Below are 27,881 nucleotides of genomic sequence, written 5' to 3'. Positions count from 1 at the left end.
CAGCAAATCCTGAACCACATTCTGGACCACATCGAGTTCTTCGTGACCAAACTGCAGAAAGCGGCTGAGGCCTTCAACGAGCTCTCTAAGAGGAAGAAATCTAAAAAGAACAAGAAGAAGGGACCCGGAGGTGGGTGGTGTAGTTCTTTAGATCTAGTTTGTAGTCCTCCTGGCCTGGTCCTCATCTTCATTCTACTGTCCATGACCTCGTTACTGTTGGGTGGTGTAGTTCTTTAGATCTAGTTTGTAGTCCTTCTGGCCAGGTCCTGATCTTCATTCTTCTGTCCATGACCTCGTTACTGTTGGGTGGTGTAGTTCTTTAGATCTAGTTTGTAGTCCTCCTGGCCTGGTCCTGATCTTCATTCTTCTGTCCATGACCTCGTTACTGTTGGGTGGTGTAGTTCTTTAGATCTAGTTTGTAGTCCTTCTGGCCTGGTCCTGATCTTCATTCTTCTGTCCATGACCTCGTTACTGTTGGGTGGTGTAGTTCTTTAGATCTAGTTTGTAGTCCTTCTGGCCTGGTCCTGATCTTCATTCTACTCTCCATGACCTCGTTACTGTTTCCCATTTACATCAAAACAGGAAACAATTAGGAAAACAATTGATGTTGCTTGACTAGTGACTAGGGACTATCCTACTGTAATACTGTATGTACTAGACTAGTGCCTATTCTACTGTAATACTGTATGTACTAGACTAGGGACTATCCTACTGTAATACTGTATGTACTAGACTAGGGACTATCCTACTGTAATACTGTATGTACTAGACTAGGGACTAGGGACTATCCTACTGTAATACTGTATGTACTAGACTAGGGACTATCCTACTGTAATACTGTATGTACTAGACTAGGGACTATCCTACTGTAATACTGTATGTACTAGACTAGGGACTATCATACTGTAATACTGAGTGTTACCTGTCATGTCTCTCTCTCCCTCCTACTGTAATACTGTATGTACTAGACTAGGGACTATCCTACTGTAATACTGTATGTACTAGACTAGGGACTATCCTACTGTAATACTGTATGTACTAGACTAGGGACTATCCTACTGTAATACTGTATGTACTAGACTAGGGACTATCCTACTGTAATACTGTATGTACTAGACTAGGGACTATCCTACTGTAATACTGTATGTACTAGACTAGGGACTATTCTACTGTAATACTGTATGTACTAGACTAGGGACTATCCTACTGTAATACTGTATGTACTAGACTAGTGCCTATTCTACTGTAATACTGTATGTACTAGACTAGGGACTATCCTACTGTAATACTGTATGTACTAGACTAGGGACTATCCTACTGTAATACTGTATGTACTAGACTAGGGACTATCCTACTGTAATACTGAGTGTTACCTGTCATGTCTCTCTCTCTCCTACTGTAATACTGTATGTACTAGACTAGGGACTATTCTACTGTAATACTGTATGTACTAGACTAGGGACTATCCTACTGTAATACTGTGTTACCTGTCATGTCTCTCTCTCCTTCCTACTGTAATACTGTATGTACTAGACTAGGGACTATCCTACTGTAATACTGAGTGTTACCTGTCATGTCTCTCTCTCTCCTACTGTAATACTGTATGTACTAGACTAGTGCCTATCCTACTGTAATACTGTGTTACCTGTCATGTCTCTCTCTGTCCACCAGAGGGAGTGCTAACACTGCGAGCCAAGCCTCCCACTCAGGAGGAGTTTGTTGACTGTTTCCAGAAGTTCAAACATGCCTTCAACCTGCTGGTAAGACACCAAAGATGAATGATGTTATTTAATATATACTTTAACTGTAAAAAAAAAACAATAAAAAAAACATCTAACATTCTTTTACATTTGTATGACTTTCCGTGTCTCTCTCCTCCAGGGGAAGTTGAAGTCCCACATCCAGAACCCCAGCGCTGATGATCTGGTCCACTTCCTGTTCACACCACTCAGGATGGTGAGAGACAGACTGCTCTACTCTGTTATTCCATGTTATTTTTCTGTTCCTGTTCACACCAGTCAGGATGGTGAGAGACAGACTGCTCTACTCTGTTATTCCATGTTCTGTTCCTGTTCATACCAGTCAGGATGGTGAGAGACAGACTGCTCTGCTCTGTTATGCATGGTTAAGCCAGATTCCACTCCATTCCGTCCCCACAACCTTCCAGGTGATCCAGACCTCTGGAGGGTCAGAGCTGGCTAAGAGCCTAGTAGTTAGTGGTGAGGGTTAGGGTAATGGTTTAAGAGCATAGGAGTTAGTGGTTAGTGTAAAGGTTTAAGAGCCTAGTAGTTAGTGGTGAGGGTTAGGGTAATGGTTTAAGAGCCTAGTAGTTAGTGGTGAGGGTTAGGGTAATGGTTTAAGAGCATAGGAGTTAGTGGTTAGTGTAAAGGTTTAAGAGCCTAGTAGTTAGTGGTGAGGGTTAGGGTAATGGTTTAAGAGCCTAGTAGTTAGTGGTGAGGGTTAGGGTAATGGTTTAAGAGCATAGGAGTTAGTGGTTAGTGTAAAGGTTTAAGAGCCTAGTAGTTAGTGGTGAGGGTTAGGGTAATGGTTTAAGAGCCTAGTAGTTAGTGGTGAGGGTTAGGGTAATGGTTTAAGAGCATAGGAGTTAGTGGTTAGTGTAAAGGTTTAAGAGCCTAGTAGTTAGTGGTGAGGGTTAGGGTAATGGTTTAAGAGCCTAGTAGTTAGTGGTTAGGGTAATGGTATAAGAGCCTAGTAGTTAGTGGTGAGGGTTAGGGTAATGGTTTAAGAGCCTAGTCGTTAGTGGTGAGGGTTAGGGTAATGGTTTAAGAGCCTAGTAGTTAGTGGTGAGGGTAATGGTTTAAGACCAGACCTCTGGAGGGACAGAGCTGGCTAAGAGCCTTGTAGTTAGTGGTGAGGGTAATGGTTTAAGAGCCTAGTAGTTAGTGGTGAGGGTTAGGGTAATGGTTTAAGAGCCTAGTAGTTAGTGGTTAGGATAATGGTTTAAGAGCCTAGTAGTTAGTGGTGAGGGTAATGGTTTAAGAGCCTAGTAGTTAGTGGTGAGGATAATGGTTTAAACTCTTCTCCTCCAGGTGTTCCAGACCTCTGGACGGACAGAGCTGGCTAAGAGCCTAGTAGTTAGTGGTGAGGGTTAGGGTAATGGTTTAAGAGCCTCGTAGTTCGTGGTGAGGGTTAGGGTAATGGTTTAAGAGCCTAGTAGTTAGTGGTGAGGGTTAGTGTAATGGTTTAAGAGCCTAGTTGTTAGTGGTTAGGGTCATGGTTTAAGAGTCTAGTAGTTAGTGGTGAGGGTAATGGTTTAAGAGCCTAGGAGTTAGTGGTGAGGGTAATAGTTTAAGAGCCTAGGAGTTAGTGGTGAGGGTAATGGTTTAAGAGCCTAGTAGTTAGTGGTGAAGGTGAGGGTCATGGTTTAAGAGCCTAGTAGTTAGTGGTGGGGTAATGGTTTAAGAGCCTAGGAGTTAGTGGTGAGGGTTAGGGTAATGGTTTAAGAGCCTAGTAGTTAGTGGTGAGGGTAATGGTTTAAGAGCCTAGGAGTTAGTGGTGAGGGTAATGGTTTAAGAGCCTAGGAGTTAGTGGTGAGGGTTAGGGTAATGGTTTAAGAGCCTAGTAGTTAGTGGTTAGGATAATGGTTTAAGAGCCTAGTAGTTAGTGGTGAGGGTAATGGTTTAAGAGCCTAGTAGTTAGTGGTGAGGATAATGGTTTAAACTCTTCTCCTCCAGGTGATCCAGACCTCTGGACGGACAGAGCTGGCTAAGAGCCTAGTAGTTAGTGGTGAGGGTTAGGGTAATGGTTTAAGAGCCTCGTAGTTCGTGGTGAGGGTTAGGGTAATGGTTTAAGAGCCTAGTAGTTAGTGGTGAGGGTTAGTGTAATGGTTTAAGAGCCTAGTTGTTAGTGGTTAGGGTCATGGTTTAAGAGTCTAGTAGTTAGTGGTGAGGGTAATGGTTTAAGACCAGACCTCTGGAGGGACAGAGCTGGCTAAGAGCCTTGTAGTTAGTGGTGAGGGTTAGGGTAATGGTTTAAGAGCCTAGTAGTTAGTGGTGAGGATAATGGTTTAAGAGCCTAATAGTTAGTGGTGAGGATAATGGTTTAAACTCTTCTCCTCCAGGTGATCCAGACCTCTGGAGGGACAGAGCTGGCTAAGAGCCTAGTAGTTAGTGGTGAGGGTTAGCGTAATGGTTTAAGAGCCTCGTAGTTCGTGGTGAGGGTTAGGGTAATGGTTTAAGAGCCTAGTAGTTAGTGGTGAGGGTTAGTGTAATGGTTTAAGAGCCTAGTTGTTAGTGGTTAGGGTCATGGTTTAAGAGTCTAGTAGTTAGTGGTGAGGGTAATGGTTTAAGAGCCTAGTAGTTAGTGGTGAGGGTAATGGTTTAAGAGCCTAGGAGTTAGTGGTGAGGGTAATGGTTTAAGAGCCTAGGAGTTAGTGGTGATGGTTAGGGTAATGGTTTAAGAGCCTAGTAGTTAGTGGTTAGGGTAATGGTTTAAGACCAGACCTCTGTAGGGACAGAGCTGGCTAAGAGCCTAGTAGTTAGTGGTGAGGGTTAGGGTAATGGTTTAAGAGCCTAGTAGTTTGTGGTGAGGGTTAGGGTAATGATTTAAGAGCCTAGTAGTTAGTGGTGAGTGTTATTGTAATGGTTTAAGAGCCTAGTCATTAGTGGTTAGGGTCATGGTTTAAGAGTCTAGTAGTTAGTGGTGAGGGTAATAGTTTAAGAGCCCAGTAGTTAGTGGTGGGGTAATGGTTTAAGAGCCTAGGAGTTAGTGGTGAGGGTTAGGGTAATGGTTTAAGAGCCAAGTAGTTAGTGGTTAGGGTAATGGTATAAGAGCCTAGTAGTTAGTGGTTAGGGTAATGGTTTAAGAGCCTAGTCGTTATTGGTGAGGGTTAGGGTAATGGTTTAAGAGCCTAGTAGTTAGTGGTTAGGGTAATGGTTTAAGACCAGACCTCTGTAGGGACAGAGCTGGCTAAGAGCCTAGTAGTTAGTGGTGAGGGTTATGGTAATGGTTTAAGAGCCTAGTAGTTTGTGGTGAGGGTTAGGGTAATGGTTTAAGAGCCTAGTAGTTAGTGGTGAGTGTTAGTGTAATGGTTTAAGAGCCTAGTCATTAGTGGTTAGGGTCATGGTTTAAGAGTCTAGTAGTTAGTGGTGAGGGTAATAGTTTAAGAGCCCAGTAGTTAGTGGTGGGGTAATGGTTTAAGAGCCTAGGAGTTAGTGGTGAGGGTTAGGGTAATGGTTTAAGAGCCAAGTAGTTAGTGGTTAGGGTAATGGTATAAGAGCCTAGTAGTTAGTGGTTAGGGTAATGGTTTAAGAGCCTAGTCGTTATTGGTGAGGGTTAGGGTAATGGTTTAAGAGCCTAGTAGTTAGTGGTGAGGGTAATGGTTTAAAGTCTTCTCCTCCGGGTGATCCAGACCTCTGGAGGGTCAGAGCTGGCTAATAGCCTAGTATTTAGTGGTGAGGGTTAGGGTAATGGTTTAAGAGCCTAGTAGTTAGTGGTGAGGGTCATGGTAATGGTTTAAGAGCCAAGTAGTTAGTGGTGAGGGTAATGGTTTAAGAGCCTTGTAGTTAGTGGTGAGGGTTAGGGTAATGGTTTAAGAGCCTAGTAGTTAGTGGTGATGGTTAGGGTAATGGTTTAAGAGCCTAGTAGTTAGTGGTTGGGATAATGGTTTAAGAGCCTAGTAGTTAGTGGTGAGGGTAATGGTTTAAGAGCCTAGTAGTTAGTGGTGAGGATAATGGTTTAAACTCTTCTCCTCCAGGTGATCCAGACCTCTGGAGGGACAGAGCTGGCTAAGAGCCTAGTAGTTAGTGGTGAGGGTTAGGGTAATGGTTTAAGAGCCTCGTAGTTCGTGGTGAGGGTTAGGGTAATGGTTTAAGAGCCTAGTAGTTAGTGGTGAGGGTTAGTGTAATGGTTTAAGAGCCTAGTTGTTAGTGGTTAGGGTCATGGTTTAAGAGCCTAGTAGTTAGTGGTGAGGGTGAGGGTAATGGTTTAAGAGCTTAGTAGTTTGTGGTGAGGGTTAAGGTAATGGTTTAAGAGCCTAGTAGTTAGTGGTGAGGGTTAGGGTAATGGTTTAAGAGCCTAATAGTTAGTGGTCAGGGTTAGGGTAATGGTTTAAGAGCCTGCTAGTTAGTGGTGAAGGTTAGGGTAATGGTTTAAGAGCCAATGCTTTAGTGGTGAGGGTTAGGGTAATGGTTTAAGAGACTAGTAGTTAGTGGTGAGGGTTGGGGTAATGGTTTAAGAGCCTAGTAGTTCGTGGTAAGGGTTAGGGTAATGGTTTAAGAGCCTAGTAGTTAGTAGTGAGTGTTAGGGTAATGGTTTAAGAGCCTGGTAGTTAGTGGTTAGGGTCATGGTTTAAGAGCCTAGTAGTTAGTGGTGAGGGTTAGGGTAATGGTTTAAGAGCCTAGTAGTTAGTGGTGAGGGTTAGGGTAATGGTTTAAGAGCCTAGTAGTTAGTGGTGAGGGTTAGGGTAATGGTTTAAGGGCCTAGGAGTTAGTGGTGAGGGTTAGGGAAATGGTTTAAGAGCCTAGTAGTTAGTGGTGAGGGTTAGTGTAATGGTTTAAGAGCCTAGTCATTAGTGGTTAGGGTCATGGTTTAAGAGTCTAGTAGTTAGTGGTGGGGTAATGGTTTAAGAGCCTAGTAGTTAGTGGTGAGGGTTAGGGTAATGGTTTAAGAGCCTAGTAGTTAGTGGTTAGGATAATGATTTAAGAGCCTAGTAGTTAATGGTGAGGGTAATGGTTTAAGAGCCTAGTAGTTAGTGGTGAGGATAATGGTTTAAACTCTTCTCCTCCAGGTGATCCAGACCTCTGGAGGGACAGAGCTGGCTAAGAGCCTAGTGGTGAGGGTTAGGGTAATGGTTTAAGATCTTCGTGGTGAGGGTTAGGGTAATGGTTTAAGAGCCTAGTAGTTAGTGGTGAGGGTTAGTGTAATGGTTTAACAGCCTAGTCGTTAGTGGTTAGGGTCATGGTTTAAGAGTCTAGTAGTTAGTTGTGAGGGTAATGGTTTAAGAGCCTCGTAGTTCGTGGTGAGGGTGAGGGTAATGGTTTAAGAGCTTAGTAGTTTGTGGTGAGGGTTAGGGTAATGGTTTAAGAGCCTAGTAGTTAGTGGTGAGGGTTAGGGTAATGGTTTAATAGCCTAGTAGTTAGTGGTGAGGGTTAGGGTAATGGTTTAAGAGCCTAGTAGTTAGTGGTGAGGGTTTGGGTAATGGTTTAAGAGCCTAGTAGTTCGTGGTGAGGGTTAGGGTAATGGTTTAAGAGCCTAGTAGTTAGTGGTGAGTGTTAGGGTAATGGTTTAAGAGCCTAGTAGTTAGTGGTGAGGGTTAGGGTAATGGTTTAAGAGACTAGTAGTTAGTGGTGAGGGTTTGGGTAATGGTTTAAGAGCCTAGTAGTTCGTGGTGAGGGTTAGGGTAATGGTTTAAGAGCCTAGTAGTTAGTGGTGAGTGTTAGGGTAATGGTTTAAGGGCCTAGGAGTTAGTGGTGAGGGTTAGGGTAATGGTTTAAGAGCCTAGTAGTTAGTGGTGAGGGTTGGGGTAATGGTTTAAGAGCCTAGTAGTTCGTGGTGAGGGTTAGGGTAATGGTTTAAGAGCCTAGTAGTTAGTGGTGAGGGTTAGTGTAATGGTTTAAGAGCCTAGTCATTAGTGGTTAGTGTCATGGTTTAAGAGTCTAGTAGTTAGTGGTGAGGGTAATAGTTTAAGAGCCCAGTAGTTAGTGGTGGGGTAATGGTTTAAGAGCTTAGGAGTTAGTGGTGAGGGTTAGGGTAATGGTTTAAGAGCCTAGTCGTTAGTGGTGAGGGTTAGGGTAATGGTTTAAGAGCCTAGTAGTTAGTGGTGAGGGTTAGTGTAATGGTTTAACAGCCTAGTCGTTAGTGGTTAGGGTCATGGTTTAAGAGTCTAGTAGTTAGTTGTGAGGGTAATGGTTTAAGAGCCTAGTAGTTAGTGGTGAGGGTGAGGGTAATGGTTTAAGAGCTTAGTAGTTAGTGGTGAGGGTTAGGGTAATGGTTTAAGAGCCTAGCAGTTAGTGGTAAAGGTTAGGGTAATGGTTTAAGAGCCAATGAGTTAGTGGTGAGGGTTAGGGTAATGGTTTAAGAGCCAATGAGTTAGTGGTGAGGGTTAGGGTAATGGTTTAAGAGCCTGGTAGTTAGTGGTTAGGGTCATGGTTTAAGAGTCTAGTAGTTAGTGGTGAGGGTAATGGTTTAATAGCCTAGTAGTTAGTGGTGAGGGTTAGGGTAATGGTTTAAGAGCCTAGTAGTTAGTGGTAAAGGTTAGGGTAATGGTTTAAGAGCCAATGAGTTAGTGGTGAGGGTTAGGGTAATGGTTTAAGAGACTAGTAGTTAGTGGTGAGGGTTGGGGTAATGGTTTAAGAGCCTAGGAGTTCGTGGTGAGGGTTAGGGTAATGGTTTAAGAGCCTAGTAGTTAGTGGTGAGTGTTAGGGTAATGGTTTAAGAGCCTGGTAGTTAGTGGTTAGGGTCATGGTTTAAGAGCCTAGTAGTTAGTGGTGAGGGTTAGGGTAATGGTTTAAGAGCCTAGTAGTTAGTGGTGAGGGTGAGGGTAATGGTTTAAGAGCCTAGTAGTTAGTGGTGAGGGTTAGGGTAATGGTTTAAACTCTTCTCCTCCAGGTGATCCAGACCTCTGGAGGGACAGAGCTGGCTAAGAGCGTGGTGGTTCCTCTGTTGACCATAGAGGCTATAGACTTCCTGCACTCAGCTGGGACGGCCGAGGAAAGACACCTGTGGGTTGCCCTGGGGGAGGGGTGGACCAAGTGCAGGTAGGAGGCTCGAGGTCACGACGGGGTTAACATGGGGTCATAGGGGTGAATGTTTGGTTAACGTGGGTTTAACGGTAACATCGGTCTCCAACCTCTTTATTAAAGCACCTTCTGTTCACTTACTGATGGAGTGACACCATTATTTTAGTCTACCTGAGATTTTGTATGGAGTGACACCATTATTTTAGTCTACCTGAGATGCTGTATGGAGTGGCACCATTATTTTAGTCTACCTGAGATGCTGCTGTATGGAGTGACACCATTATTTTAGTCTAACTGAGATGCTGCTGTATGGAGTGACACCATTATTTTAGTCTAACTGAGATGCTGCTGTATGGAGTAACACCATTATTTTAGTCTAACTGAGATGCTGCTGTATGGAATGACACCATTATTTTAGTCTAACTGAGATGCTGCTGTATGGAGTGACACCATTATTTTAGTCTAACTGAGATGCTGCTGTATGGAGCAGACACCATCATTTTAGTCTAACTGAGATGCTGCTGCATGCCCTCCTGCATCCCTGTCTCACCCCACGGCCCTGTGGGAAGAAATGTATGTGTTTTTTGCCAGTTTGTGTACATAGATTTTATAATGTTGTATATTTTTCCCCCAAAACCACATTCCATCAATTTGTATAGCAGACCCTCATGCCAAATTGAGCCAAAAGCTTTTTTGAAGTCAATAATGCCTCTCTTTCTCCTGTCTCTCTCTCTCTTCCTATCTCTTTCTCTCTCTCTCTTTTCCTACCGCTCTCTATTTCCTTCTCTCTCTCTCTCTCTCTCTCTCTTTCTACCTCTCTTCTCTCGCTCTCTCTCTCTCTCTCTCTTCCTACCTTTTTCTCTCTCTCTCTCTTCCTACCTCTTTCTCTCTCTCTTTTCCTACCGCTCTCTATTTCCTTCTCTCTCTCTCCCTCTCTCTCTCTCTCTCTCTCTTTCTACCTCTCTCTCACTCTCTCTCTCTCTCTCTCTTCCTACCGCTTTCTCTCTCTCTTTTCCTACCGCTCTCTATTTCCCTCTCTCTCTCCCCCTCCCTCCCTCTCTCCCACTTACCCCTTCTCCAGGTTGGAGTGGCCTAAGGACCACTACTTCCCTCCGTGTACGCTGCAGTTCCGTGATGGTTGGGAACCTCCTATGATGCCGTTCGTCCCCCAATCACGAGAGGCAGAGCTGAATCAGCTGACCCAGACCCTCTCCCACTCTGAGGTCCTTAGACAGGAGGAGATGGTTCACAGGCTGTCTACTGAGGTACGCACCCTGAACCCTAACCCCTAACCCCTAAACCACTCTGAGATCATTAGACAGGAGGAGATGGTTCACAGGCTGTCTACTGAGGTACGCACCCTGAACCCTAACCCCTAACCCCTAAACCACTCTGAGATCATTAGACAGGAGGAGATGGTTCACAGGCTGTCTACTGAGGTACGCACCCTGACCCCTAATCCCTAAACCCTGACCCCTAGCCCCTAATCCCTAAACTATGACCCCTAGCTCCTAAACTCTGACCCCTAGCCCCTATCAATAATGACAGTCCCTTCATCAGTAATGACAGTCCCTTCATCAGTAATGACAGTCCCTTCATCAATAATGACAGTCCCTTCATCAATAATGACAGTCCCTTCATCAATAATGACAGTCCCTTCATCAATAATGACAGTCCCTTCATCAGTAATGACAGTCCCTTCATCAATAATGACAGGCCCTTCATCAATAATGACAGTCCCTTCATCAATAATGACAGTCCCTTCATCAGTAATGACAGTCCCTTCATCAATAATGACAGTCCCTTCATCAATAATGACAGTCCCTTCATCAGTACAGTCCCTTCATCAGTAATGACAGTCCCTTCATCAGTAATGACAGTCCCTTCATCAGTAATGACAGTCCCTTCATCAATAATGACAGTCAATTGATGAATAATGACAGTCCCTTCATCAATAATGACAGTCAATTGATGAATAATGACAGTCCCTTCATGAATAATGACAGTCCCTTCATCAGTAATGACAGTCCCTTCATCAGTAATGACAGTCCCTTCATCAGTAATGACAGTCCCTTCATCAATAATGACAGTCCCTTCATCAGTAATGACAGTCCCTTCATCAGTAATGACAGTCCCTTCATCAATAATGACAGTCAATTGATGAATAATGACAGTCCCTTCATCAATAATGACAGTCAATTGATGAATAATGACAGTCCCTTCATGAATAATGACAGTCCCTTCATGAATAATGACAGTCCCTTCATCAGTAATGACAGTCCCTTCATCAGGAATGACAGTCCCTTCATCAGTAATGACAGTCCCTTCATCAATAATGACAGTCCCTTCATCAATAATGACAGTCCCTTCATCAGTAATGACAGTCCCTTCATCAGTAATGACAGTCCCTTCATCAATAATGACAGTCAATTGATGAATAATGACAGTCCCTTCATCAATAATGACAGTCAATTGATGAATAATGACAGTCCCTTCATGAATAATGACAGTCCCTTCATCAATAATGACAGTCCCTTCATCAGTAATGACAGTCCCTTCATCAGTAATGACAGTCCCTTCATCAATATTGACAGTCAATTGATGAATAATGAGTCCCTTCATCAATAATGACAGTCAATTGATGAATAATGACAGTCCCTTCATGAATAATGACAGTCAATTGATGAATAATGACATTCCCTTCATCAATAATGACAGTCAATTGATGAATAATGACAGTCCCTTCATCAATAATGACAGTCAATTGATGAATAATGACAGTCCCTTCATGAATAATGACAGTCCCTTCATCAATAATGACAGTCCCTTCATCAATAATGACAGTCCCTTCATCAATAATGACAGTCCCTTCATCAATAATGACAGTCCCTTCATCAATAATGACAGTCCCTTCATCAATAATGACAGGCCCTTCATCAGTAATGACAGTCCGTTTATCAATAATGACAGTCCCTTCGTCAATAATGACAGTCCCTTCATCAATAATGACAGTCCCTTCATCAATAATGACAGTCCCTTCATCAATAATGACAGTCCCTTCATCAATAATGACAGTCCCTTCATCAGTAATGCCAGTCCCTTCATCAATAATGACAGTCCCTTCATCAATAATGACAGTCAATTGATGAACAATGACAGTCCCTTCATCAGTAATGACAGTCCCTTCATCAATAATGACAGGCCCTTCATCAATAATGACAGTCCCTTCATCAATAATGACAGTCCCTTCATCAGTAATGACAGTCCCTTCATCAATAATGACAGTCAATTGATGACTAATGACAGTCCATTGATCAGTGATCAGTCTCTTCATCAGTGATAATACCTGAGGGTTCAGCTGATGTGTTTGTGTTCTGTCTCCCTCAGCATCCAGGTGTACAGGACTTCCAGTCTTCACAAGGGTATGCATTGGACAACAAGGCCTACAAACGCATGCACCTCTCGGACCAGGGCATGGCCGTGCAGGCCTTCAACCAGGCCGTCTCACGACACGTAGACCGGTAACACTGTGGTCACCTGACTGAACCCAACGCCCTGAAGAGCTGGCCATGTTTTACCGTCTATGAAACCAATGTCCCTCTGGGCACACTTCACTTACTCTGAATCTGAACTGTAATACTGTCCCCTCTCAACTGGGAAACATATTCTTTCCTACTGCTGTAGAATCTTCCAATCTCATCTCTCTGTCTGAGAGAGAATAAACATCACATCCCAGGAAGTAGCTAGCTAGCTAGCTAACGGTAGAATAAACATCACATCCCAGGAAGTAGCTAGCAAACTGTAGAATAAACATCACATCCCAGTGAGTAGCTAGCTAGCTAGCTAACGATTTAATAAATATCACATCCGAGGAAGTAGCTAGGTAACTGTGAAAATAAACATCACATCCAAGGAAGTAGCTAGCTAACAATTGAATAAACATCACATCCCAGTGAGTAGCTAGCTAGCTAATCGTTGAATAAACATAATGAGCGTCAGGTAGTAGCTAGCTAGCTAACGGTTGAATAAACATAATGAGCGTCAGGTAGTAGCTAGCTAGCCAACGGTTGAATAAACATAATGAGCGTCAGGTAGTAGCTAGCTAGCTAATCGTTGAATAAACATAATGAGCGTCAGGTAGTAGCTAGCTAGCTAACGGTTGAATAAACATAATGAGCGTCAGGTAGTAGCTAGCTAGCCAACGGTTGAATAAACATAATGAGCGTCAGGTAGTAGCTAGCTAGCCAACGGTTGAATAAACATAATGAGCGTCAGGTAGTAGCTAGCTAGCTAACGGTTGAATAAACATAATGAGCGTCAGGTAGTAGCTAGCTAGCTAACGGTTGAATAAACATAATGAGCGTCAGGTAGTAGCTAGCTAGCCAACGGTTGAATAAACATAATGAGCGTCGGGTAGTAGCTAGCTAGCTAACGGTTGAATAAACATAATGAGTGTCAGGTAGTAGCTAGCTAGCCAACGTTTGAATAAACATAATGAGCGTCGGGTAGTAGCTAGCTAGCTAACGGTTGAATAAACATAATGAGCGTCAGGTAGTAGCTAGCTAGCTAACGGTTGAATAAACATCACATCCCAGGAAGTAGCTAGCAAACTGTAGAATAAACATCACATCCCAGTGAGTAGCTAGCTAGCTAGCTAACGATTTAATAAATATCACATCCGAGGAAGTAGCTAGGTAACTGTGAAAATAAACATCACATCCAAGGAAGTAGCTAGCTAACAATTGAATAAACATCACATCCCAGTGAGTAGCTAGCTAGCTAGCTAATCGTTGAATAAACATAATGAGCGTCAGGTAGTAGCTAGCTAGCTAACGGTTGAATAAACATAATGAGCGTCAGGTAGTAGCTAGCTAGCTAATCGTTGAATAAACATAATGAGCGTCAGGTAGTAGCTAGCTATCCAACGGTTGAATAAACATAATGAGCGTCAGGTAGTAGCTAGCTAGCTAACGGTTGAATAAACATAATGAGCGTTGGGTAGTAGCTAGCTAGCTAACGGTTGAATAAACATAATGAGCGTCAGGTAGTAGCTAGCTAGCCAACGGTTGAATAAACATAATGAGCGTCAGGTAGTAGCTAGCTAGCCAACGGTTGAATAAACATAATGAGCGTCAGGTAGTAGCTAGCTAGCTAACGGTTGAATAAACATAATGAGCGTAAGGTAGTAGCTAGCTAGCTAATCGTTGAATAAACATAATGAGCGTCAGGTAGTAGCTAGCTAGCTAATCGTTAAATAAACATAATGAGTGTCAGGTAGTAGCTAGCTAGCTAATCGTTGAATAAACATAATGAGCGTCAGGTAGTAGCTAGCTAGCTAAACGTAGCAGCATGAGGGACAGGAGGTAGTTAATTCCTACTGGTGTAGAATCTGCCAATCTCATCTCTTACTCTCCCCTATTGGTTCACACCGGATCCTCTGACATTGTGTCTGTATTCACAGTGTTGTCTCCTTTCCATTGGGATTCTCATCCTCCGTTCTTATCCTCTTAGGGGTTAACAGGCTAACACTGACTCTATAATGTTCTACTGTCTATAAAAACATCACAACTCTGGGTGCTAGGGGTAATCGTGATCAATCACAGCCCCCTCTATCCTCTCCCTATCCCTCTGTTCTCTCTCTAACCTCTGATGTTAAAGTTGGGCCACTTCTCCTCGGCTGGGACAGTCAGTAGCAGTAGCATGTAGGTGTCTGTGGTCCATGTTTGGCTTTATCCCAGTTCAGTCTTGTCAATAAGAGTAGCTTGTACCACCACACCGTGCAGTGTGTCTCCTGCAGTGTCGTACTGTACTGTGGGTTTTTTGGACGTTGAGATGTGCTTGGTCTGTTGTGCGCAATGCATGTTGTGGTTTTGGATGATGATATGATTGGATACGACATGTACATTCATCCTCAGTGTTTCAGTCCCTGTTCTACTGTTAGTCCATCCGTCTAACCCCTGACCTCTTAACCTCTGACGTGAACAGGAACTACGATGCCCACGGCAGCAGAGGTCAGCCAAAACTGTTTGCCAAATCCAAGTATGACTTTGTGGCCAGAAACAACACAGAGCTGTCATTGATAAAGGACGAGGCTGTGGAGGTAAGAAACGGTTAACCCAAACATTTAACACGAAGGCTCACTGCAACACGTCAGTGTGATAACCCCAGAATAGTAAAGACTGTTGTTTCAGACCTGCATCACGGCAGTTATGAACCTCTTTGTTTCACCAATGTTGTCGATCACGAGAACACTCATTTTACGGCAAGAACCATTAGATGGCTGTGGAGAGCACAGACGCATGTTGTGCTCAATGTTTGACCCCAGGGGAGAACGATTGCCCCCTCTCAATGAAGCCCACAAAGTTCATGGCCTACCGCGGTACAGTAGGCATTGTTTGCAGAAAACGGGATACCGCAGTATAGTGAATGGGAAAATGGCTTCGTGGTTAATCTCCGAGTAAATAAAATAAAACATTGAACACAATCATGTTACCAGTAAATACCTCTATTACACCAGATGTTCTTAAACCGATTAATTTAAAATCACACATGGAAGAAGTTCAGATGTATGTTCTTGATCATTTAGTTGCTAATGGCAGCCTGCAGTACCCTGGTCAATGAGAGGAGGCAGCACTGAGTTAGCCTGCAGTTCCCCTGTCAATGAGAGGAGGCAGCACTGAGTTAGCCTGCAGTACCCCGGTCAATGAGAGGAGGCAGCACTGAGTTAGCCTGCAGTTCCCCTGTCAATGAGAGGAGGCAGCACTGAGTTAGCCTGCAGTTCCCCTGTCAATGAGAGGAGGCACTGAGTTAGCCTGCAGTACCCCTGTCAATGAGAGGGGCAGCACTGAGTCAGCCTGCAGTTCCCCTGTCAATGAGAGGAGGCAGCACTGAGTTAGCCTGCAGTTCCCCTGTCAATGAGAGGAGGCAGCACTGAGTTAGCCTGCAGTTCCCCTGTCAATGAGAGGGGGCAGCACTGAGTTAGACTGCAGTTCCCCTGTCAATGAGAGGAGGCACTGAGTTAGCCTGCAGTACCCCTGTCAATGAGAGGAGGCAGCACTGAGTTAGCCTGCAGTTCCCCTGTCAATGAGAGGAGGCACTGAGTTAGCCTGCAGTTCCCCTGTCAATGAGAGGAGGCACTGAGTTAGCCTGCAGTTCCCCTGTCAATGAGAGGAGGCAGCACTGAGTTAGCCTGCAGTTCCCCTGTCAATGAGAGGAGGCACTGAGTTAGCCTGCAGTTCCCCTGTCAATGAGAGGAGGCAGCACTGAGTTAGCCTGCAGTTCCCCTGTCAATGAGAGGAGGCAGCACTGAGTTAGCCTGCAGTACCCCGGTCAATGAGAGGAGGCAGCACTGAGTTAGCCTGCAGTTCCCCTGTCAATGAGAGGAGGCAGCACTGAGTTAGCCTGCAGTTCCCCTGTCAATGAGAGGAGGCACTGAGTTAGCCTGCAGTACCCCTGTCAATGAGAGGGGGCAGCACTGAGTCAGCCTGCAGTTCCCCTGTCAATGAGAGGAGGCAGCACTGAGTTAGCCTGCAGTTCCCCTGTCAATGAGAGGAGGCAGCACTGAGTTAGCCTGCAGTTCCCCTGTCAATGAGAGGGGGCAGCACTGAGTTAGACTGCAGTTCCCCTGTCAATGAGAGGAGGCACTGAGTTAGCCTGCAGTACCCCTGTCAATGAGAGGAGGCAGCACTGAGTTAGCCTGCAGTTCCCCTGTCAATGAGAGGAGGCACTGAGTTAGCCTGCAGTTCCCCTGTCAATGAGAGGAGGCACTGAGTTAGCCTGCAGTTCCCCTGTCAATGAGAGGAGGCAGCACTGAGTTAGCCTGCAGTTCCCCTGTCAATGAGAGGAGGCACTGAGTTAGCCTGCAGTTCCCCTGTCAATGAGAGGAGGCAGCACTGAGTTAGCCTGCAGTTCCCCTGTCAATGAGAGGAGGCAGCACTGAGTTAGCCTGCAGTTCCCCTGTCAATGAGAGGAGGCAGCACTGAGTTAGCCTGCAGTTCCCCTGTCAATGAGATGAGGCAGCACTGAGTTAGCCTGCAGTACCCCTGTCAATGAGAGGAGGCAGCACTGAGTTAGCCTGCAGTACCCTTGTCAATGAGAGGAGGCAGCACTGAGTTAGCCTGCAGTACCCCTGTCAATGAGAGGAGGCAGCACTGAGTTAGCCTGCAGTTCCCCTGTCAATGAGAGGAGGCAGCACTGAGTTAGCCTGCAGTTCCCCTGTCAATGAGAGGAGGCAGCACTGAGTTAGCCTGCAGTACCCCTGTCAATGAGAGGAGGCAGCACTGAGTTAGCCTGCAGTTCCCCTATCAATGAGAGGAGGCAGCACTGAGTTAGCCTGCAGTACCCCTGTCAATGAGAGGAGGCAGCACTGAGTCAGCCTGCAGTACCCCGGTCAATGAGAGGAGGCAGCACTGAGTTAGCCTGCAGTACCCCTGTCAATGAGAGGAGGCAGCACTGAGTTAGCCTGCAGTACCCCTGTCAATGAGAGGAGGCAGCACTGAGTTAGCCTGCAGTTCCCCTGTCAATGAGAGGAGGCAGCACTGAGTTAGCCTGCAGTTCCCCTGTCAATGAGAGGAGGCACTGAGTTAGCCTGCAGTACCCCTGTCAATGAGAGGAGGCAGCACTGAGTTAGCCTGCAGTTCCCCTGTCAATGAGAGGAGGCAGCACTGAGTTAGCCTGCAGTTCCCCTGTCAATGAGAGGAGGCAGCACTGAGTTAGCCTGCAGTTCCCCTGTCAATGAGAGGAGGCAGCACTGAGTTAGCCTGCAGTTCCCCTGTCAATGAGAGGGGGCAGCACTGAGTTAGACTGCAGTTCCCCTGTCAATGAGAGGAGGCACTGAGTTAGCCTGCAGTACCCCTGTCAATGAGAGGAGGCAGCACTGAGTTAGCCTGCAGTTCCCCTGTCAATGAGAGGAGGCACTGAGTTAGCCTGCAGTTCCCCTGTCAATGAGAGGAGGCACTGAGTTAGCCTGCAGTTCCCCTGTCAATGAGAGGAGGCAGCACTGAGTTAGCCTGCAGTTCCCCTGTCAATGAGAGGAGGCACTGAGTTAGCCTGCAGTTCCCCTGTCAATGAGAGGAGGCAGCACTGAGTTAGCCTGCAGTTCCCCTGTCAATGAGAGGAGGCAGCACTGAGTTAGCCTGCAGTTCCCCTGTCAATGAGAGGAGGCAGCACTGAGTTAGCCTGCAGTTCCCCTGTCAATGAGAGGAGGCAGCACTGAGTTAGCCTGCAGTTCCCCTGTCAATGAGATGAGGCAGCACTGAGTTAGCCTGCAGTACCCCTGTCAATGAGAGGAGGCAGCACTGAGTTAGCCTGCAGTACCCTTGTCAATGAGAGGAGGCAGCACTGAGTTAGCCTGCAGTACCCCTGTCAATGAGAGGAGGCAGCACTGAGTTAGCCTGCAGTTCCCCTGTCAATGAGAGGAGGCAGCACTGAGTTAGCCTGCAGTTCCCCTGTCAATGAGAGGAGGCAGCACTGAGTTAGCCTGCAGTACCCCTGTCAATGAGAGGAGGCAGCACTGAGTTAGCCTGCAGTTCCCCTATCAATGAGAGGAGGCAGCACTGAGTTAGCCTGCAGTACCCCTGTCAATGAGAGGAGGCAGCACTGAGTCAGCCTGCAGTACCCCGGTCAATGAGAGGAGGCAGCACTGAGTTAGCCTGCAGTACCCCTGTCAATGAGAGGAGGCAGCACTGAGTTAGCCTGCAGTACCCCTGTCAATGAGAGGAGGCAGCACTGAGTTAGCCTGCAGTTCCCCTGTCAATGAGAGGAGGCAGCACTGAGTTAGCCTGCAGTTCCCCTGTCAATGAGAGGAGGCACTGAGTTAGCCTGCAGTACCCCTGTCAATGAGAGGAGGCAGCACTGAGTTAGCCTGCAGTTCCCCTGTCAATGAGAGGGGGCAGCACTGAGTTAGCCTGCAGTACCCCTGTCAATGAGAGGAGGCAGCACTGAGTTAGCCTGCAGTTCCCCTGTCAATGAGAGGAGGCAGCACTGAGTTAGCCTGCAGTTCCCCTGTCAATGAGAGGAGGCAGCACTGAGTTAGCCTGCAGTACCCCTGTCAATGAGAGGAGGCAGCACTGAGTTAGCCTGCAGTTCCCCTGTCAATGAGAGGAGGCAGCACTGAGTTAGCCTGCAGTTCCCCTGTCAATGAGAGGAGGCACTGAGTTAGCCTGCAGTTCCCCTGTCAATGAGAGGAGGCAGCACTGAGTTAGCCTGCAGTTCCCCTGTCAATGAGAGGAGGCAGCACTGAGTTAGCCTGCAGTTCCCCTGTCAATGAGAGGAGGCAGCACTGAGTTAGCCTGCAGTTCCCCTGTCAATGAGAGGAGGCACTGAGTTAGCCTGCAGTTCCCCTGTCAATGAGAGGAGGCAGCACTGAGTTAGCCTGCAGTTCCCCTGTCAATGAGAGGGGGCAGCACTGAGTTAGCCTGCAGTTCCCCTGTCAATGAGAGGAGGCACTGAGTTAGCCTGCAGTACCCCTGTCAATGAGAGGGGCAGCACTGAGTTAGCCTGCAGTTCCCCTGTCAATGAGAGGAGGCACTGAGTTAGCCTGCAGTACCCCTGTCAATGAGAGGGGGCAGCACTGAGTTAGCCTGCAGTTCCCCTGTCAATGAGAGGAGGCACTGAGTTAGCCTGCAGTTCCCCTGTCAATGAGAGGAGGCAGCACTGAGTTAGCCTGCAGTACCCCTGTCAATGAGAGGAGGCAGCACTGAGTTAGCCTGCAGTACCCCTGTCAATGAGAGGAGGCAGCACTGAGTTAGCCTGCAGTTCCCTGGTCAATGAGAGGAGGCAGCACTGAGTTAGCCTGCAGTACCCCTGTCAATGAGAGGAGGCAGCACTGAGTTAGCCTGCAGTTCCCCTGTCAATGAGAGGAGGCACTGAGTTAGCCTGCAGTTCCCCTGTCAATGAGAGGAGGCACTGAGTTAGCCTGCAGTTCCCCTGTCAATGAGAGGAGGCAGCACTGAGTTAGCCTGCAGTTCCCCTGTCAATGAGAGGAGGCAGCACTGAGTTAGCCTGCAGTTCCCCTGGTCAATGAGAGGAGGCACTGAGTTAGCCTGCAGTTCCCCTGTCAATGAGAGGAGGCACTGAGTTAGCCTGCAGTTCCCCTGTCAATGAGAGGGGGCAGCACTGAGTTAGCCTGCAGTTCCCCTGTCAATGAGAGGAGGCACTGAGTTAGCCTGCAGTACCCCTGTCAATGAGAGGGGCAGCACTGAGTTAGCCTGCAGTTCCCCTGTCAATGAGAGGAGGCACTGAGTTAGCCTGCAGTTCCCCTGTCAATGAGAGGGGGCAGCACTGAGTTAGCCTGCAGTACCCCTGGTCAATGAGAGGGGGCAGCACTGAGTTAGCCTGCAGTACCCCTGTCAATGAGAGGAGGCAGCACTGAGTTAGCCTGCAGTTCCCCTGTCAATGAGAGGAGGCAGCACTGAGTTAGCCTGCAGTTCCCCTGTCAATGAGAGGAGGCACTGAGTTAGCCTGCAGTTCCCCTGTCAATGAGAGGGGGCAGCACTGAGTTAGCCTGCAGTACCCCTGGTCAATGAGAGGGGGCAGCACTGAGTTAGCCTGCAGTACCCCTGTCAATGAGAGGAGGCAGCACTGAGTTAGCCTGCAGTTCCCCTGTCAATGAGAGGAGGCAGCACTGAGTTAGCCTGCAGTTCCCCTGTCAATGAGAGGAGGCACTGAGTTAGCCTGCAGTACCCCTGTCAATGAGAGGAGGCAGCACTGAGTTAGCCTGCAGTTCCCCTGTCAATGAGATGAGGCAGCACTGAGTTAGCCTGCAGTTCCCCTGTCAATGAGAGGAGGCAGCACTGAGTTAGCCTGCAGTTCCCCTGTCAATGAGAGGAGGCAGCACTGAGTTAGCCTGCAGTTCCCCTGTCAATGAGAGGAGGCAGCACTGAGTTAGCCTGCAGTTCCCCTGTCAATGAGAGGAGGCAGCACTGAGTTAGCCTGCAGTTCCCCTGTCAATGAGAGGAGGCAGCACTGAGTTAGCCTGCAGTTCCCCTGTCAATGAGAGGAGGCAGCACTGAGTTAGCCTGCAGTTCCCCTGTCAATGAGAGGAGGCAGCACTGAGTTAGCCTGCAGTACCCCTGTCAATGAGAGGAGGCAGCACTGAGTTAGCCTGCAGTACCCCTGTCAATGAGAGGAGGCACTGAGTTAGCCTGCAGTTCCCCTGTCAATGAGAGGAGGCAGCACTGAGTTAGCCTGCAGTTCCCCTGTCAATGAGAGGAGGCACTGAGTTAGCCTGCAGTTCCCCTGTCAATGAGAGGAGGCAGCACTGAGTTAGCCTGCAGTTCCCCTGTCAATGAGAGGAGGCAGCACTGAGTTAGCCTGCAGTACCCTGTCAATGAGAGGAGGCACTGAGTTAGCCTGCAGTTCCCCTGTCAATGAGAGGAGGCAGCACTGAGTTAGCCTGCAGTTCCCCTGTCAATGAGAGGGGCAGCACTGAGTTAGCCTGCAGTTCCCCTGTCAATGAGAGGAGGCAGCACTGAGTTAGCCTGCAGTACCCCTGTCAATGAGAGGAGGCAGCACTGAGTTAGCCTGCAGTTCCCCTGTCAATGAGAGGAGGCAGCACTGAGTTAGCCTGCAGTTCCCCTGTCAATGAGAGGAGGCAGCACTGAGTTAGCCTGCAGTTCACCGTCAATGAGAGGAGGCACTGAGTTAGCCTGCAGTTCCCCTATCAATGAGAGGAGGCACTGAGTTAGCCTGCAGTTCCCCTGTCAATGAGAGGAGGCAGCACTGAGTTAGCCTGCAGTACCCCTGTCAATGAGAGGAGGCAGCACTGAGTTAGCCTGCAGTTCCCCTGTCAATGAGAGGAGGCAGCACTGAGTTAGCCTGCAGTTCCCCTGTCAATGAGAGGAGGCAGCACTGAGTTAGCCTGCAGTTCCCCTGTCAATGAGAGGAGGCACTGAGTTAGCCTGCAGTACCCCTATCAATGAGAGGAGGCAGCACTGAGTTAGCCTGCAGTACCCCTGTCAATGAGAGGAGGCAGCACTGAGTCAGCCTGCAGTACCCCTATCAATGAGAGGAGGCAGCACTGAGTTAGCCTGCAGTACCCCTGTCAATGAGTGGAGGCAGCACTGAGTTAGCCTGCAGTACCCCTGTCAATGAGGGGAGGCAGCACTGAGTTAGCCTGCAGTACCCCTGTCAATGAGAGGAGGCAGCACTGAGTTAGCCTGCAGTTCCCCTGTCAATGAGAGGAGGCAGCACTGAGTTAGCCTGCAGTTCCCCTGTCAATGAGAGGAGGCAGCACTGAGTCAGCCTGCAGTACCCCTGTCAATGAGAGGAGGCAGCACTGAGTTAGCCTGCAGTTCCCCTGTCAATGAGAGGAGGCAGCACTGAGTTAGCCTGCAGTTCCCCTGTCAATGAGAGGAGGCAGCACTGAGTTAGCCTGCAGTTCCCCTGTCAATGAGAGGAGGCAGCACTGAGTTAGCCTGCAGTTCCCCTGTCAATGAGAGGAGGCAGCACTGAGTTAGCCTGCAGTTCCCCTGTCAATGAGAGGAGGCAGCACTGAGTTAGCCTGCAGTACCCCTGTCAATGAGGGGAGGCAGCACTGAGTTAGCCTGCAGTACCCCTGTCAATGAGAGGAGGCAGCACTGAGTTAGCCTGCAGTTCCCCTGTCAATGAGAGGAGGCAGCACTGAGTTAGCCTGCAGTTCCCCTGTCAATGAGAGGAGGCAGCACTGAGTTAGCCTGCAGTACCCCTGTCAATGAGAGGAGGCACTGAGTTAGCCTGCAGTTCCCCTGTCAATGAGAGGAGGCAGCACTGAGTTAGCCTGCAGTACCCCTGTCAATGAGAGGAGGCAGCACTGAGTTAGCCTGCAGTACCCCTGTCAATGAGAGGAGGCAGCACTGAGTTAGCCTGCAGTTCCCCTGTCAATGAGAGGAGGCAGCACTGAGTTAGCCTGCAGTTCCCCTGTCAATGAGAGGAGGCAGCACTGAGTTAGCCTGCAGTTCCCCTGTCAATGAGAGGAGGCAGCACTGAGTTAGCCTGCAGTACCCCTGTCAATGAGAGGAGGCAGCACTGAGTTAGCCTGCAGTTCCCCTGTCAATGAGAGGAGGCAGCACTGAGTTAGCCTGCAGTTCCCCTGTCAATGAGAGGAGGCAGCACTGAGTTAGCCTGCAGTTCCCCTGTCAATGAGAGGGGGCAGCACTGAGTTAGCCTGCAGTTCCCCTGTCAATGAGAGGAGGCAGCACTGAGTTAGCCTGCAGTTCCCCTGTCAATGAGAGGAGGCAGCACTGAGTTAGCCTGCAGTTCCCCTGTCAATGAGAGGAGGCAGCACTGAGTTAGCCTGCAGTTCCCCTGTCAATGAGAGGAGGCACTGAGTTAGCCTGCAGTTCCCCTGTCAATGAGAGGAGGCAGCACTGAGTTAGCCTGCAGTTCCCCTGTCAATGAGAGGAGACAGCACTGAGTTAGCCTGCAGTTCCCCTGTCAATGAGAGGAGGCAGCACTGAGTTAGCCTGCAGTTCCCCTGTCAATGAGAGGAGGCACTGAGTTAGCCTGCAGTTCCCCTGTCAATGAGAGGAGGCACTGAGTTAGCCTGCAGTTCCCCTGTCAATGAGAGGAGACAGCACTGAGTTAGCCTGCAGTTCCCCTGTCAATGAGAGGAGGCAGCACTGAGTTAGTCTGCAGTTCCCCTGTCAATGAGAGGAGGCAGCACTGAGTTAGCCTGCAGTACCCCTGTCAATGAGAGGAGGCAGCACTGAGTTAGCCTGCAGTTCCCCTGTCAATGAGAGGAGGCACTGAGTTAGCCTGCAGTTCCCCTGTCAATGAGATGGAGGCAGCACTGAGTTAGCCTGCAGTTCCCCTGTCAATGAGAGGAGGCAGCACTGAGTCAGCCTGCAGTACCCCGGTCAATGAGAGGAGGCAGCACTGAGTTAGCCTGCAGTTCCCCTGTCAATGAGAGGAGGCAGCACTGAGTTAGCCTGCAGTTCCCCTGTCAATGAGAGGAGGCAGCACTGAGTTAGCCTGCAGTTCCCCTGTCAATGAGAGGGGGCAGCACTGAGTTAGCCTGCAGTTCCCCTGTCAATGAGAGGGGGCAGCACTGAGTTAGCCTGCAGTTCCCCTGTCAATGAGAGGAGGCAGCACTGAGTTAGCCTGCAGTTCCCCTGTCAATGAGAGGAGGCAGCACTGAGTTAGCCTGCAGTTCCCCTGTCAATGAGAGGAGGCAGCACTGAGTTAGACTGCAGTTCCCCTGTCAATGAGAGGAGGCAGCACTGAGTTAGACTGCAGTTCCCCTGTCAATGAGAGGAGGCAGCACTGAGTTAGCCTGCAGTTCCCCTGTCAATGAGATGAGGCAGCACTGAGTTAGCCTGCAGTTCCCCTATCAATGAGAGGAGGCAGCACTGAGTTAGCCTGCAGTTCCCCTGTCAATGAGAGGAGGCAGCACTGAGTTAGCCTGCAGTACCCCTATCAATGAGAGGAGGCAGCACTGAGTTAGCCTGCAGTTCCCCTGTCAATGAGAGGAGGCAGCACTGAGTTAGCCTGCAGTTCCCCTGTCAATGAGAGGAGGCAGCACTGAGTTAGCCTGCAGTTCCCCTGTCAATGAGAGGAGGCAGCACTGAGTTAGCCTGCAGTTCCCCTGTCAATGAGAGGGGCAGCACTGAGTTAGCCTGCAGTTCCCCTGTCAATGAGAGGGGGCAGCACTGAGTTAGCCTGCAGTTCCCCTGTCAATGAGAGGGGGCAGCACTGAGTTAGCCTGCAGTTCCCCTGTCAATGAGAGGGGGCAGCACTGAGTTAGCCTGCAGTTCCCCTGTCAATGAGAGGAGGCAGCACTGAGTTAGCCTGCAGTTCCCCTGTCAATGAGAGGGGGCAGCACTGAGTTAGCCTGCAGTTCCCCTGTCAATGAGAGGGGGCAGCACTGAGTTAGCCTGCAGTACCCCTGTCAATGAGAGGAGGCACTGAGTTAGCCTGCAGTACCCCTGTCAATGAGAGGAGGCACTGAGTTAGCCTGCAGTTCCCCTGTCAATGAGAGGAGGCAGCACTGAGTTAGCCTGCAGTTCCCCTGTCAATGAGAGGAGGCAGCACTGAGTTAGCCTGCAGTTCCCCTGTCAATGAGAGGAGGCAGCACTGAGTTAGCCTGCAGTACCCCTGTCAATGAGAGGAGGCACTGAGTTAGCCTGCAGTTCCCCTGTCAATGAGAGGAGGCAGCACTGAGTTAGCCTGCAGTTCCCCTGTCAATGAGAGGAGGCAGCACTGAGTTAGCCTGCAGTTCCCCTGTCAATGAGAGGGGGCAGCACTGAGTTAGCCTGCAGTTCCCCTGTCAATGAGAGGAGGCAGCACTGAGTTAGCCTGCAGTTCCCCTGTCAATGAGAGGAGGCAGCACTGAGTTAGCCTGCAGTTCCCCTGTCAATGAGAGGAGGCAGCTTTGAGTTAGCCTGCAGTTCCCCTGTCAATGAGAGGAGGCAGCACTGAGTTAGCCTGCAGTACCCCTGTCAATGAGAGGAGGCAGCTTTGAGTTAGCCTGCAGTTCCCCTGTCAATGAGAGGAGGCAGCACTGAGTTAGCCTGCAGTTCCCCTGTCAATGAGAGGAGGCAGCTTTGAGTTAGCCTGCAGTTCCCCTGTCAATGAGAGGAGGCAGCACTGAGTTAGCCTGCAGTTCCCCTGTCAATGAGAGGAGGCAGCACTGAGTTAGACTGCAGTTCCCCTGTCAATGAGAGGAGGCACTGAGTTAGCCTGCAGTTCCCCTGTCAATGAGAGGAGGCAGCACTGAGTTAGCCTGCAGTTCCCCTGTCAATGAGAGGAGGCAGCACTGAGTTAGCCTGCAGTTCCCCTGTCAATGAGAGGGGGCAGCACTGAGTTAGCCTGCAGTTCCCCTGTCAATGAGAGGAGGCAGCACTGAGTTAGCCTGCAGTTCCCCTGTCAATGAGAGGAGGCAGCACTGAGTTAGCCTGCAGTTCCCCTGTCAATGAGAGGAGGCAGCACTGAGTTAGCCTGCAGTTCCCCTGTCAATGAGAGGAGGCAGCACTGAGTTAGCCTGCAGTTCCCCTGTCAATGAGAGGAGGCAGCACTGAGTTAGCCTGCAGTTCCCCTGTCAATGAGAGGAGGCAGCACTGAGTTAGCCTGCAGTTCCCCTGTCAATGAGAGGAGGCAGCACTGAGTTAGCCTGCAGTTCCCCTGTCAATGAGAGGAGGCAGCACTGAGTTAGCCTGCAGTACCCCTGTCAATGAGAGGAGGCAGCACTGAGTTAGCCTGCAGTTCCCCTGTCAATGAGAGGAGGCAGCACTGAGTTAGCCTGCAGTACCCCTGTCAATGAGAGGAGGCAGCACTGAGTTAGCCTGCAGTTCCCCTGTCAATGAGAGGAGGCAGCACTGAGTTAGCCTGCAGTTCCCCTGTCAATGAGAGGAGGCACTGAGTTAGCCTGCAGTTCCCCTGTCAATGAGAGGAGGCAGCACTGAGTTAGCCTGCAGTTCCCTGGTCAATGAGAGGAGGCAGCACTGAGTTAGCCTGCAGTACCCCTGTCAATGAGAGGAGGCAGCACTGAGTTAGCCTGCAGTTCCCCTGTCAATGAGAGGAGGCAGCACTGAGTTAGCCTGCAGTACCCCTGTCAATGAGAGGAGGCAGCACTGAGTTAGCCTGCAGTTCCCCTGTCAATGAGAGGAGGCAGCACTGAGTTAGCCTGCAGTTCCCCTGTCAATGAGAGGAGGCAGCACTGAGTTAGCCTGCAGTTCCCTGGTCAATGAGAGGAGGCAGCACTGAGTTAGCCTGCAGTTCCCCTATCAATGAGAGGAGGCAGCACTGAGTTAGCCTGCAGTACCCCTGTCAATGAGAGGAGGCAGCACTGAGTTAGCCTGCAGTACCCCTGTCAATGAGAGGAGGCAGCACTGAGTTAGCCTGCAGTTCCCCTGTCAATGAGAGGAGGCAGCACTGAGTTAGCCTGCAGTTCCCCTGTCAATGAGAGGAGGCAGCACTGAGTTAGCCTGCAGTTCCCCTGTCAATGAGAGGAGGCACTGAGTTAGCCTGCAGTTCCCCTGTCAATGAGAGGGGGCAGCACTGAGTTAGCCTGCAGTTCCCCTGTCAATGAGAGGAGGCAGCACTGAGTTAGCCTGCAGTTCCCCTGTCAATGAGAGGAGGCAGCACTGAGTTAGCCTGCAGTTCACCGTCAATGAGAGGGGGCAGCACTGAGTTAGCCTGCAGTTCCCCTGTCAATGAGAGGAGGCACTGAGTTAGCCTGCAGTTCCCCTGTCAATGAGATGAGGCAGCACTGAGTTAGCCTGCAGTACCCCTGTCAATGAGAGGAGGCAGCACTGAGTTAGCCTGCAGTTCCCCTGTCAATGAGAGGAGGCAGCACTGAGTTAGCCTGCAGTTCCCCTGTCAATGAGAGGAGGCACTGAGTTAGCCTGCAGTTCCCCTGTCAATGAGAGGGGGCAGCACTGAGTTAGCCTGCAGTTCCCCTGTCAATGAGAGGAGGCAGCACTGAGTTAGCCTGCAGTTCCCCTGTCAATGAGAGGAGGCAGCACTGAGTTAGCCTGCAGTTCACCGTCAATGAGAGGGGGCAGCACTGAGTTAGCCTGCAGTTCCCCTGTCAATGAGATGAGGCAGCACTGAGTTAGCCTGCAGTACCCCTGTCAATGAGAGGGGGCAGCACTGAGTTAGCCTGCAGTTCCCCTGTCAATGAGAGGAGGCACTGAGTTAGCCTGCAGTTCCCCTGTCAATGAGAGGGGCAGCACTGAGTTAGCCTGCAGTACCCCTGTCAATGAGAGGAGGCAGCACTGAGTTAGCCTGCAGTTCCCCTGTCAATGAGAGGAGGCACTGAGTTAGCCTGCAGTTCCCCTGTCAATGAGATGAGGCAGCACTGAGTTAGCCTGCAGTTCCCCTGTCAATGAGAGGAGGCACTGAGTTAGCCTGCAGTTCCCCTGTCAATGAGAGGAGGCAGCACTGAGTTAGCCTGCAGTTCCCCTGTCAATGAGATGAGGCAGCACTGAGTTAGCCTGCAGTTCCCCTGTCAATGAGAGGAGGCAGCACTGAGTTAGCCTGCAGTTCCCCTGTCAATGAGAGGAGGCAGCACTGAGTTAGCCTGCAGTACCCCTGTCAATGAGAGGAGGCAGCACTGAGTTAGCCTGCAGTTCCCTGGTCAATGAGAGGAGGCAGCACTGAGTCAGCCTGCAGTACCCCTGTCAATGAGAGGAGGCAGCACTGAGTTAGCCTGCAGTTCCCCTGTCAATGAGAGGAGGCAGCACTGAGTCAGCCTGCAGTACCCCT

The 27,881-nt window shown here is 49.0% G+C and overlaps 1 protein-coding gene across 6 annotated transcripts in view; it reads left to right on the top strand.

The window, feature by feature from the left end:
* The window catches only part of LOC135537294 (epidermal growth factor receptor kinase substrate 8-like), a 143,388-nt gene extending 128,489 nt beyond the window's left edge, over positions 1-14,899 (top strand). For 5 of the 6 annotated variants that reach the window (XM_064963489.1, XM_064963490.1, XM_064963487.1 and 2 more), the window contains 7 exons: positions 4-130; positions 1,672-1,760; positions 1,882-1,956; positions 8,569-8,717; positions 9,781-9,964; positions 12,087-12,220; positions 14,685-14,899. In XM_064963489.1, the coding sequence (XP_064819561.1) occupies positions 4-130; positions 1,672-1,760; positions 1,882-1,956; positions 8,569-8,717; positions 9,781-9,964; positions 12,087-12,220; positions 14,685-14,814 (888 nt within the window). In that variant the 3' untranslated portion in view covers positions 14,815-14,899. The remainder of the gene's footprint in view (positions 1-3; positions 131-1,671; positions 1,761-1,881; positions 1,957-8,568; positions 8,718-9,780; positions 9,965-12,086; positions 12,221-14,684) is intronic. The other variant, XM_064963492.1, reaches the window with a different exon arrangement.
* Positions 14,900-27,881: the final 12,982 nt, after the last annotated feature.

This window comes from Oncorhynchus masou, unplaced genomic scaffold (genome assembly GCF_036934945.1).
Source record: "Oncorhynchus masou masou isolate Uvic2021 unplaced genomic scaffold, UVic_Omas_1.1 unplaced_scaffold_747, whole genome shotgun sequence".
Classification (NCBI taxonomy): domain Eukaryota; kingdom Metazoa; phylum Chordata; class Actinopteri; order Salmoniformes; family Salmonidae; genus Oncorhynchus; species Oncorhynchus masou.
This window is presented reverse-complemented; position numbering and strand designations above follow the sequence as displayed.